We start from the raw sequence: 13369 nt of genomic DNA on the forward strand, positions 1-13369 counted from the left end.
ACAACTTCGCTAAAGTTTGTTTTATGATTTAAATGCGTCTCTGAAAACATGGTTTATATTGTAATCTGTCAATTCAGTGCATCTGTATAATAATGAAAATGTCAAGGATATAATTGAATTGTTGATGTGTATCTCTAAAGTTAAGAAAAAATTAATAATCTTGCACTGTAGCTATTTAATCATAAATACAAACGTCAAGAACCTCCAGAAGGACAGCAGTAAATGTGACCAAAATAGAATTTATTGCAGATGTCTGACTATTACACTTTGCTCATACAAAGAGCAGTCACAAATACATTTATTATTCATAATGATTACACTATTCCATTCAGATTTACCATTTGTCTTAACTTTTTTTCTTTACAAGAAATGTTAAATGTTGTATGAAATGGGAATAGCGTGTACATTTATATATAACTACATATTTTGTTAAATAGCTGTTCAGAAATCCCATTTCTCTGACATAAGAAATCTGTCAAAATCACAGAACAAAATCAATACCAATCCCATTTGAACGGCAATGTAACAAAAAATTGTTGTTTTTCTGTAGAGGAACTTTTTTGGCATTTTTTTTATTCCGGCCTGAGGATATACCATCATACAGTGTCACACTATAGCATATAGCGGTACAGCTATAAATTACACTCAATCTGGCCAATAATAATATTTATTGTATTCTACAAAAATCCACAACGAAAAATTAAATAAAATTAGGCTCAGAGTATAATCACACTACAGTATGATCTGGTTTTTGAAGCTTCTGTTGAGGTCTTTGTGTGGCAGGACGATCGAGTTGAGTATGATGACCTCGGATGGGATATTTACATTACAGCCTGAGGAGAAAGTAAACAATCACGTTTGAAAAAATGTGCACTGAATCTGTGATGTCAATACAATCTGTACTAGTATGACATATTTATCTTAATGCTGAATTTACCTAAAATTGTAATGGAGGGTGTTAATTTTCCATCTCTGAAGAGCGTCTCGCTATCGATTTTGGCATACGGGTCATTAGGATTGGGGTCACTAGGGGTTCCTTCCACTCTCGACCATTTGCCAATGGTGCTGTCCCATCCCACAATACTGTTCAACACACAGCTATGATCCTACAGGAGACACAAAGTACACAACTTTTTTTTCAAACTCTAATGATTTGAAATAAAAGATAAACAAGCCATTCAGAGAGTGACCACTGGTTTACACACATGAACTCACCTGTAAAGTAGCACCATGGAGGATGATGGATTCTCTTACACGAACTCCAGCGCCGATTGTTACTCCTTTTCCTATGGACACGTTTGGACCTAACTGAGAGAAAAAACAACAGCGCAAATTAAACAAATGACTTATAAGCCAAAGGATAGAACACATCATTGGTCCAAACATTTATGCACACACCAAATATAAATGCATATCTGCATCATTAGATTTGCTAAATAAAATACAAAATATTATGTTTGAAACAGAGAATCTGTGCAACCTTTTTACATCACCTTTGATCATATTAATAGTGATTTTCCTTTCAACCAGGAATGCATGGGAATGTCACCTTGAAAAATCTAACTATAACACTCACCACAGCAGTAGGGTCGATGTTGGCAGTTGGATGTATATAAACATTTCCTAAAATTCAAACAAAAAACATTAAGAAGACATTTTCAAATATACAGCTGCTGGAAAAATTAAGAGACCATCTCAAAATTGTTTTTCTGAAAGTACTATTTACCCACGTGTTTAGGTTAATGATCATTTTTGTTTCGTTCTGCGAACTACTAAACATATTTCTACCAAATGTCAGATAAAAATATTGTTTACAACCCACAATACATCTTGTAATGCTGACCCGAATATCATTTGGAATGGTCTCTATTTTTTCCTAGGCTGTATATACATTTTATATTACTATCAAGTGTTTACCCCTGATGTTTGGTCCTCCATCTTCATTCACAGCTAACCTCTCTGGATGGGTTTTATGGTACTGGTTAAGATACAAGCGGCTTGCATAGATCGCAGATCTGTACGAAAGGTAAAAACATTTTTCTGTAAGATTTCTGCTTGCTTTCATAATAATTCATCAACATTCACTGACCTAATAACTCAACTGGAACAATATATGCACAACATTAAAACCAGAAGACAAGCAGTAAAATGATCACTGAATAAGGATAACAATAACGAATAAATCAGAAACTAACCCTGCAGATTTAATTTGACTCCAGAAGCGGTCTGTTTTGTACACATATAACTTGCTCTGGCCTGCCAGTGCAGTGAAGATGTCCTGCTCCAAGCGGATCACCTCTGCCCGATGCCATCCATTGGACTGCTCCTCTCTGAGCAGAGTACACAACCAGACAATCAGGAATAGATGAAATTCTCCCAACAGTGCAATGGAAACATAGGACAGACACTATCATGACAGACATACACATTTAGGTTAGAGCGACAGAAAATGTGCTTAGGAAGGTAGATGAAGAAGCTGATTCTAAAGATGCTACATTCAGGACAGCATAAAATTTCAATGACGATACATTGAAAACTTTTGTAATGTAATGACGTCACAAGTGAATCAGAACACTCAGGAAATAAAACGGTAAAATCAGCACAGAAGATTAACCATAAGTCAAAATAACAAAATGATATGAAACTGTTACTTCAGAAACTTCAACTATAAAAATAGTTTTCAAAATCGTTGACTGGAATAGAATAGATAGGTGGTTTTACCATTGTTTCAGTTTTAAAAAAGTATCTAAACATGCTCGATGTCCCACATGTCGTCATCACAATACTAACACATGAATCTAGTTCATGAAGCTGATATCAACATCAACAAGCAGGTCCACTTTTTAGGAATGCACCAATCCGATACTCGGCATCGGCGTCGTCAATACGTGACTTTTTTGCTAGATTGGGCATGATCGGAATGATGCTGCTGTACTCCTTTCGGTAGTCATTCCTGAAAGTCCCTCATCATTTGCACAAAATTTAGCAAATCTCAACATTGTCGAGTCACTAGACACTGAAAAACAGTGCTAGTGTCTGTTCAGGATCGATATCGGCTGATTCTCAGAATTCAGGTATCGGAATTAGATCGGTAAAGGGAAAAGTGATATCGTTGCATCCCTACTTGCTATAAGCATCAATCACACTTGCTTCTCTTGTTCAATATCAGTACCAAACCAGAGCTTCACACCATGTCCAGACTTACCCATCATATGGATATCTGATGATGGAACAGGACGTGAAGGCAGATATGAAGGAAATGTGAGGGGGAAAAACAAATGAAGAGAACCGAGGAAAGAAACTGATGAAGTATGCATGCAATGTACTTAAGCACAGATTTTTGTCACTCACAACAGCATATCCTGCTGGTTCTTCTGGAAAACTGTTCCGATGTGCTGAAATATCTCTGGTGTAAACAGGTATATTCCACAGTTGATTATGTCACTCACGAATGTGCTGGGCTTCTCGACATAATGCAGGACCTGGAGAATACATCACGGATATTTATTGTACGGTAATGATCAGGCCCAGACCAAATTTGTTGACGTTTCCAGTATTTTCTGCACTGATTTAAGGGAAACCTGCAGAATGGATTTAAATATGGTAAAATGTGCTAAACTGAGCTAAGTGTACAAGACACTTATTGGTGACTGAATGCATAATTAATAAGCCCAAGGCATTTAATAAACAAACATACGTGGGGTGATCGATGTGCAGGCCTATAAATGATGCATGTTCCAATTCTGCAGAGCTTTCTACAGATTTTTGCGGGCACAGATTGTCTATGGGCCAAGAAATAATCTAATTTGTTTTGCTTTTATTTATTATAAAAAAATACATACATTGAAAATTTTATTATAGCTCCCTGCCTGGCACCGTAGAGGGCAGAATGTACAAACAATCCAAGCAATTTTATGTATCCTTTACCTCATTAGTTTGCTCATTTTCAACAATACAGCCGTAGTTCAGGGACTGCTTTCTGTTGGCCTAAAACATTTAGAATTAGATTAATACTCAATTGAGAATAGTTTTTTGCGAGTGGCCTAGGTTTAATCTGCATTATAAATTAAAAGTATAAAACACAAGCAAGTACAGTGGTGCCGAAGATGACAAAACTGTAACTGTCCCCATGCTCCTTTTGAAAGTCCAGCATTTCTGGGAGAGGAAACTCAGAGCATACGTCTGCATTCATGACATAAAACGCTTCTGTACCCCCTGACAGGATCTGATCTCTGAAGTGATAGATTCCCCCTCCAGTGCCCAGAGCAGCGTATTCCTGGAGATATCTGGAAATTCATGAAAATAGAGTACTTATTAATATCAAACAATAATTGAACTCTATTCATAATATAATTTAAATTATATATAAACATTTACTGATTTTGATAATGTATATTTTTCTAACATGTATATGTTTGAGTTTATAAATAAATAATAATATGCTACGTACACAGACATGTATGTAAACACTGACGTTTATTCTGGGTGCGATAAAGCGTTTACCCTTGTACAACCATTTTAAAGAATATAAATAAACAGTAGGTCCTCAATTATTGTTTTTAACAAACAGAAATCAGTAGTAATGCAATGATTTACAAATGCATCATAACCAGCCTAAATATTGTAAAGGTATATATATATATATACATTTCCGTCACACCCCACGGTGCAACACGATCTCACCATCCAACTTGGCAATACTACAATCACTCCATCCAACACAGGAATCTCAGAGACATATTTGATGAACAGGTGTCCTTCAATGATCACATTACAAACACAACACGGTGATGCTGATATGCCTTATTCAACATTAGAAAGGTTAGACTATCTCACTGAGCATGAGGCACAACTCCTTATCCAGGCCTTGTCCACTCCTTTTTGGATAAAAGCGTCTGCTAAATGACTAAATCTAAATGTAATGTATAATGACTTACCGTATTGATATTTTGAAATCTTGCTGGGCACATGACAAAAACCGGTTTAGCTCTTCATTGGGCTGATAAAAGCCGATGACTAAGATCTCCTTCATATTCGGGAGCTATAGGAAAAACAATCCAAAATTCAAATATTTCATATTAACCCAGTTCACAACTTCCCATCAGTATGTCATTCATCATATGTGTGTGATCTGAACATCTTCACCTTAGAACACGCTTCAATGTGATGCTGCAGCATTGGCACTCCTGCCACTGGAAACAGAGGTTTGGGCACCTCAAAGGACAGAGGACGAAACCTGGTACCTGTATGAGGAGCAGCAAAACACAGGACTAATTTATATAATATATAAACTGTTATATTATAGACTGCTATAAAACATATACATGCGTAAAAGTCACAATATTAATACTACTTAGATCTCCGATTATACCGACATTCATCTAACGTTATACAAAGATCCCTTATGGGAGATTGTGAGTTCTAACATATGCACACTATATAACGTTAGTACCAGTTGAACTGTATCCATCTGTTCCACAATAATACTTTTAGAGTCATTTACTCACCCTTTTGAGGACCTCCGATAAGAATGACAGCCTTCAGCATTTTTATTCGATCCACACGATGTAATTTGAAGTCAAAACGATCGTGTCATGTAAACAGACTAAGGACAGTAAACAAGCTGCTTTGGTGAATCGCTTTAAAGCATAATTACTCTTACATTTGTGTATGTAAACCATAAGAAAAAATGCAAAAGATTAATGCATTTCAATTGGTTAATATAAAGTGTCAAAGTCACTTCACATTAGCAGCAGTAAAGAATCAGCGAAAGTGTGGAAGTTGAGGAAGTGCCAGGCTGGAAGATCAATTTCAAAATAAAGGTCCTTTAAGGTTTTTGTGAACAATATCAAAGTCATTAAAGAAAAACATTTTAAACCAATGACGCATTAACGTAGTTAAAGATCTTAAACATTCCAAGATTTACGAACTGAAGTGCGTTATTAATAATAAACTTTTATCTTGTAGCCTGAACGATGTCCAAAAATACTGCATAGTCAATAAAAAAACATGTCAACTGCTTAACTGCTCTTGTTGCATAATAATATGTATGTTTTTTGTATTTGGACAAAAGGGTTAGTGAGTTTGTAAATGCCTGTAATTGTTTTACAGTGAGTTTCTGGGCAGTGTTATCAGTGACTAGAAATGCACATTGACTAACAATAATCTCAATAGTATGCTTCAATACAGCTGTTTGCAGAATCCTCAGAAATGATTGGTAGTGGCAAAAAACGACTACACATTAAGATGAATAGCGAAGCTGCGGTTTCTGTGTAAAAACACAATAACGTGTTCATTTCTCAACTAATTTCAATACTTTACTGTTAACCTGGAGTAGGCTACAGAAAGTTTGGCTTCAGTTATCGATGGTTATACTTGAAACATTGTTATATGGAATTGTTAAGCATTCATTAACGCTGTGTCTACACTGGACGCGACTGACGCGACGCGACACAACAAAAGATATAGGAAAAGCATTGGAATCAATTAAAAACACGAAGGATGCTGCAGTCTGGGTGGAGACTGGTAGTTCATTCCACCACAGGGGAAACGATTGAGCATGGCCTGATTCACATTCCGCGCCTTTTCTGCATGCATGTTCGTTATATTAAATGTAGACGTGCAAATAGGCGGCGTTGGCGTCGCATCGAGATGGAAGTAGTTCAGCTTTTATGTTAAAGCATGAGAAGCCACATTTAACCGTGTAAAGAAGTCAGAATGCATGACATCATGATACCTGATCTTTAAATATTATCCACACTGTAGGCAGTGCGCCGAACCTGCAAGAGTCGCGCCTGTCGAGTCTGGTGTAGACACGGTGTTAGGCTTAATAATTTGCATTATGATTGTGTAACCTTAAAACTTAACTAATGTGATATAATTTTAGTAAGATGAATGCACATGATCAGAACACAGTTTGTTCACTTTAAAATACTAGGGAAAACCAAAACAGTGCGTCTTTACTATATTACTAACTATATGCTGCTATAACATAGGCCTACTATTTATAATGCAGGGTTAATTGTTGTATGATATCACATACATGTTTTACTGCATCATGTCTTTGAAAATGTATAAAATGATGATTTAAAAAAAGCAATTCCCTAGTGTAAACCTTATTTTTAGATATTATGTTAATTCAATTATATTACCTTGGGTGATTTGTTTGATGATTCAAATACATCTCAGAAACAATCTCCATGTGTGTAATTAATTTTCGATTGATAATTCAAACATGTGTTGTTTTGTTATGTTGCTTGTCTGGTAATTATATCCATTCACTGAACATTGAAATTTGTTGAAAAGTGTTTAGAAATGTAAATGTGATTATTCTTTAAATTCCCAAAAGCTCAGCTCTCCCATTCACTTCAATGGATTTATTCTGCTTTTGCCCTCACTAATATGGCGTTGACTTATTGCAGCAGCAGAGCAAAGCTGTGAATGTGGTGTCCATGTATTATATGTCTATGGACATAAGTTTACTTTTATTTATATTCTTCCAGGCAAATCATGTTATTCTGGGTTTTACTGAAGCCCAGAGCAGCCGCAGGCAGAATTATTTTACTGATCTTGCAAGTAGCCTACACCTGGGGATGTGATGATTGTCGCTGTTCAAATCAATCATAGTTATTATTGTCCTCTATGAAACCAACAATAGAATATACGAACCTCAAATAAGAAAACCTGCACATTCAGTGGAAAACAGCTCAGTCGTGAACAAACATTCATTCCACATTTTATTATTCTAAACTTTGGAAAGATGGTTTAGCTGTTAATACCCCAATCGATTTTTTACAGTATGTTTACAATTTCAATTTTCAAATACATCTAAATTTACATGCTTATTAGTTATGAGGAAATAAAAAACTAAATTTTACCATTTACAGTTGTTTCTTGCTGTTAAGTTAAACACATAAAGAAAACAACTATCACACTGTTGTCAGGTATAGGCCTATCAGAAATATTATTGATTGATGTTCAAGTTAACAGGCATGTTAGATGCTGTGTCCGACATACTGCTGTGAGGAGGGACTTCATTTACACACCATAAGAGCATTCTGAGATGTGAGAATGAAGCAGTTTCTGACTTCTGGAGGACTCTGATAAGCAGGTCTTCTGCAGGGCATTACAGACTCAATGCCTTCACGCATCTGCAGAATTATAAGAGGGTGGAATAAGTTAGTCCCTACATTTTCATAATCTCAACAACCTATGACACAGAAAATGTTTTCCTTGTCCTTTCTTTCTCTTTTTTTAAACAAACGTGGTTTCGGGATTACCAAAAAGAAATATTAAAACCATAAAATGCATTTTATTACTGGCAAGGCACCACAAGCTAGAATTGAAGTTAATGCAATGCTTTGCTGTTAGGCTTTGCTTCTGGGTTTACATTTCTGGTTGTATTCATGACACTTAACAAACACTTTTGTTTGTTGTGCATAACAATCAACACAAATCAGGCTTTGTCAACGCCAAGATTGTGTATACTGTCAATGTGGCGAGGGTTGCTATCATTTAATGCATAGTAAAGTGTGTTAGATTTAGGAAAAACAGTATTTGAGTCATAAAAACACGAATAAAATAATTACGTTCGTTCGCTCACTGATTCTTGATTCATTTAACAATCAACACAGTCTGCGTTTTGTGTTTTAGCGCCATCTTCTGGTTGACTGGTCCTACTACAAGAAAATAAACCAATGATGACAAACGGGTGCTTCGCATAACACCGTGTGAAAAGAACACATCACCTCGGTACAAGAACGGAAAGGGCACGGTTATGGTAACGCAAGATGGTATTTTGCTCTAACAAACACAGTTGAGTTCAGAGCAGAAACTAGAAACTTAAGACGCAGCTCCTCCTACTTCACATCATTTACAACTCGCGTTGCTAAGCTCCGGCCAATGCGACTGCACGTCACTGCACCCATCAGATGTGTTATTCATGATGTTATTTACCTAGATGACGTCGAGAAGTTATTCGGCACTTTAATTTCGTTGTTTCAAGAGTCCCGTTGCTCGGGGTGAGTGACAGCTAAAGTGGTAAGCGAGAAGTTTTTTTGTTATTATTAAAATACAATAATATTTATCATGCTCTTATGTAAGGCAAAATATATCACTTAACAATACATGTCTATTGATAGAATATATTATTATTGCGTTAAATAAACACATTTATGAATGTTGTTTTGTAACCTTCCTTACGTTCATAAATAATAAAGATAAATATGAACAAAAACGTATCTGTCTGTTCTGCAAGTTATCTGTTTATGATGGCAGGGGTGTATCACATATAAGTGTATTGTCTAGGTGTACAGAAATAGCTATTTTTTATACATGCATCTGTGAATGTAAATTCGACACATGACAAAAAATCATTCATTATTCTTATAAAACAATTTGTTCAAATATATGGCCTTGGTTTCCAGGACCATAATGTCAAAGTCAGATCTCCCTCCAAGTTATGAAGAGTCCAGGCAGCAATCAAATGGCCAACAGCAACACGGAAACTACCCATACCCTCCCTATGGATATCCAACCCAGCCAGGGGTGAACACGGGCCCGGGACAGCCTGGCATACAGCCTCAGGCTGGACTGTGGCAAGGTCCAGGATATTCCTCATCAGCAATGCCAACTGTCATGCCCTCTTTCATAACACCAGGAATGTTTTCATCCAACCCCAGTAAGTCTCAGTGGTTGTGTGATTCCTATAAACGTATACCGCTCATACTGTGAATGTTTTTCTTTTGTTTGTCTGATTCTTATACAGAAATCACTTAAAATTGTGCACTTGTGTGTGTGGCAGAGATACTTTTTGAGACCACTGTATATACGACATATATCATTAAAGGAGCTGATGATGTTGTTTGTTTTTGTCTATTCATTGTTTGGTTGTAGGAGATGCAGAGGAGGTTTCATCAGCTGGCGTATGGGACAGCATGAGGGTTCGACATGCATTTATCAGAAAGGTCAGACTATATAAATTATAGAATCTAATCTCTGTGTCCTAAGGGTTTGATCTTAAATAAAAGTCATGATACAATGAGCAGACACTGTAACACTTTACCAAAAAGGTTGTATTTGTTAAGAATAGTAAATGCATTAGCTAACATGAAGTAACAATGAGGAATGTAGTTTCTCAGCATTTATTAATCTTTGTTAATGTTAGTTAATTTCAATACTATTATTCATGTTCATGGTCCATTAACTAATGTTGACAAATATACATTTTGATTTAAAAATGTATTAGTTAATGCTAAAATGAACTAAGATAGATGTATTGTTTATTTTTATGTTACCCAATACAATAACTAACTAATGTTAACAAATATAACCTTATTATAAAGTTATACTACAAACACTTTATGTAAAGGTTTTATTGTTTCTGACTGTTCTGTCTGTGTATTATTTTAACAGGTTTATCTTATTTTAGCTGCTCAACTCTCAATCACTGTTTCAATCATTGCAGTGTTTGTATTTGTGTAAGTACAATAATGAACCACTTCAGTATAAAACTATGTAAATTATATAGATTAGGAATATAAATTGAATGAAATGTCTGTGTATTTTTCATTGACAGTGAACCTGTGCGTCTTTTTGTGATCCAAAATCCTGCCATTTATTGGGTGTCATTGTGAGATATACGCTACACTATACTACATTATACAACATTTAAGTCTGATTTACATTGTTTGTTCATATTTGCTTGTTTCACTCATATTGAATTAACATTAGCATATTTTTTTCACAGCCCTGTGTATCTTATTACTTATCTTGTGCTCGTTTGCTGTGAAGGACCAAGGTGAGTTCAGTTACATTACAATATATCCTCATATGTGAACCTGGGCTTTTACTTAAAATGTTCCGTGCTCGAAAAAGTCAGGTTTTGTGATCCATGCAGGGTCACATATACAGTCACCTTCCCATCTCCTAACCTTCTAAAAATCTGTTTTTAGGAGACGTCACCCATGGAATTTAATACTCCTCCTTGTTTTTGTAAGTAATAATTGCAGTTAATGTGCTTTCAAAAGATATTTGGATCGGAGTTTCTCTGAAGCAACAAGTGTGTATCATTGTCAAGGTCAAAATTCTGACCTTTGGTCCCTTTTTTGGATTAAAGGGGTCATATGGTGCGAACACGTGTTTTCCTGTGTCTTTGGTGTTATAAGATTGCCATGCATGCATTAGACACGTAACACTGCAAAAAATAAAATGTTGGCACAAAAGATGCATATCTCAAAGCAAAGTTCACCCAGACCTGCCTGAAACGTCTCGTGTAACCACACCCCCACAAATCCATGTCAGTTCATGGTATGAGTTGACTAAGACCGCACAAATGTGTAAGTCAGTAGCGTCAGTATAATTGCTTTGGAACCTGATGTTCCAAATATGGTAAGAGCCGTTACATTGCCGTCACACGCTTGCAGTATTCGACCAATCACTACGCCCTGGTTTCCTGGTCAATCATAGCACACCTCGCTTTTCAGCGTGATTAGCGTGTCTCAGAGAAGCTGGGCAAAGTGGAGAAACAAACAAGCAGGGTATGTCAAATATACAGCGTTTTGGAACATTAAATCGTGTATACACATTGCATTACATCTAAAACAACCGATAATATTCGTTTTAGACGTGTCAAATGACTCCTTTTGAGTATTGTCAGTTTTGGAAAATGTATTTGTAAATTGAGTGTTTTTGCACATTCTTAATTTAATATGCAATGAAATCAAGTACACATTTCTTTGCGGTATTCTACACTTTATTCTTGCATGCTGTTAGAATTTAAAATAATTCTCGATTCAATTCTTTATGACAAACAATTCTGCTCAGTTCAAAAGCATCTATACATTTTGCAAACAACACATTTAAATTGATTTATGCATTGGTTTTTCTTTCCATCAGACCCTTGCCTTATCCTACATGGCAGGAACAATATCAAGGTGAGGCAAGATGTAGCTATAAACACACTTATTATTATAATATCAGCATTAATATTGGCACACTTATCAATAATTTTGATATGCAGTTGGTTTTAAAGACCTTGTGGCTGGAGATATGTATGCATTGTCTCTGTCTGATATTATTTACAGTTTCTTTGACACCAAAGCAGTGGTCCTGGCTCTTGGGATAACAGCAATAGTGTGTGTAGTCGTCACAATCTTCAGTTTTCAGACGAAAGTAAGACCTGTTGTGTCAGAACCCACAGGCTGAGATGGACTGACTAGCTATGAATGTGACTTTGTCCCCCATGTAAAATAAACCCATTGTATTTGATTACAATGATCGTCTGTCTGTTTTTAAACATTCATGCCTTACCGGCTTCCTTCAGACAAACCCTTTTGTCTTTTTGAGCGTTGCTTTTTAAGTTGGATTTTAGCTGCATTCAAACAGCCCTATATCTGTAATATCTGTTTGTCTCTCAGTACACTTATGAAATCTAAATTTATCTTTACATTTATTAAAACAGTTTTGACTTGTAATATCCAAACATTCAATATGTGGGAGCTATGACAGATCTATTTTATTTTTTTGCTGTTCTGATCAGGTGGATTTTACCTCATGTACTGGTCTGCTTTGTGCTCTGTGTGTGGTTCTCCTGGTGACAGGCATTATAACATCCATTGTACTTTGCTTTAAATATGTAAGTTTGCAAATAAGGAACAAATAGTAAACTACATAAAGTTCGACAGTTAGTTCAAATCAATCTTGTTGTCTTGTTTGACTGTAAATATCCATGTCTCAGGTACCTTGGCTACACATGCTGTATGGTGCTTGCGGGGCGATAGTATTCACATTGGTGAGTTTACAAAACACTATTTAATGTTGTTAATTCACTTTCCTACACTGTTTAATATTTGATGTATATTGATATACCTCTGCTTTTATAGTTTTTGGCTTATCACACTCAGCTGCTCCTCGGAAATCGAGCACACACCATCAGTCCTGAGGAATATGTGTTTGGAGCTCTTTCCCTCTATGTTGACATCGTTCAGATCTTTATCTTTCTCCTTTCCGTCACAGGAAGTTCAGAGTAAACACTGGAGGTTTTTTTATTGAAAATTCAGCTTTTTGATTTGTTCCTTCATAATTTCTGTAAAATGGTGTTCAGATCCAGTCATTACAATGTGTTGTGTGTTGTTTTTATGTTCAAGTTGATTGTCACTTTGTTCATTTGCCTTATATTTAAAATGCACTTTATTTTATTTTTTCACCTCTCACAAACTTCATTTGCAATGAGGAAACTAACATAAACGTGTTTACTAATACACCTGTGATTTTGTAATGTAGCTATTGATATTGTGTTAACCTAACAGGAAATAAAAATAGATCAAGCTGTCAAAGTCTTCTGTGGAGTGATTTAGATTAAAATGTTGTA

The 13369-nt window shown here is 35.8% G+C and overlaps 2 protein-coding genes across 3 annotated transcripts; one reads left to right on the forward strand and one right to left on the reverse strand.

The window, feature by feature from the left end:
• Positions 1 to 219: 219 nt before the first annotated feature.
• On the reverse strand, positions 220 to 5781 carry gmppaa (GDP-mannose pyrophosphorylase Aa). The gene is made up of 12 exons (XM_056755926.1): positions 5508 to 5781; positions 5146 to 5243; positions 4938 to 5041; positions 4094 to 4286; positions 3928 to 3987; positions 3352 to 3482; positions 2196 to 2330; positions 1918 to 2015; positions 1577 to 1623; positions 1216 to 1308; positions 938 to 1106; positions 220 to 833 (listed from the first exon to the last, which is right to left on the reverse strand). The coding sequence occupies exons 1-12, from the start codon at positions 5545 to 5547 to the stop codon at positions 733 to 735; spliced, it is 1269 nt and encodes a 422-aa protein (XP_056611904.1). The 5' UTR covers positions 5548 to 5781; the 3' UTR covers positions 220 to 732.
• A 2804-nt stretch (positions 5782 to 8585) lies between these two features.
• LOC130427628 (protein lifeguard 3) lies at positions 8586 to 13319 on the forward strand. Of its 2 annotated transcripts, XM_056755180.1 has the most exons (13): positions 8586 to 8779; positions 8960 to 9039; positions 9426 to 9679; positions 9895 to 9965; positions 10414 to 10478; positions 10577 to 10630; positions 10748 to 10798; positions 10953 to 10992; positions 11896 to 11933; positions 12084 to 12171; positions 12539 to 12634; positions 12737 to 12790; positions 12882 to 13319. In XM_056755180.1, the coding sequence occupies exons 3-13, from the start codon at positions 9433 to 9435 to the stop codon at positions 13026 to 13028; spliced, it is 951 nt and encodes a 316-aa protein (XP_056611158.1). In that variant the 5' UTR covers positions 8586 to 8779; positions 8960 to 9039; positions 9426 to 9432; the 3' UTR covers positions 13029 to 13319. The 2 variants fall into 2 exon arrangements, with proteins under 2 accessions (XP_056611158.1, XP_056611157.1); XM_056755179.1 differs by having other exon boundaries at positions 8586 to 9039.
• The last annotated feature ends 50 nt before the right edge of the window (positions 13320 to 13369 follow it).

This window comes from Triplophysa dalaica, chromosome 8, assembly GCF_015846415.1.
Source record: "Triplophysa dalaica isolate WHDGS20190420 chromosome 8, ASM1584641v1, whole genome shotgun sequence".
NCBI lineage: Eukaryota > Metazoa > Chordata > Actinopteri > Cypriniformes > Nemacheilidae > Triplophysa > Triplophysa dalaica.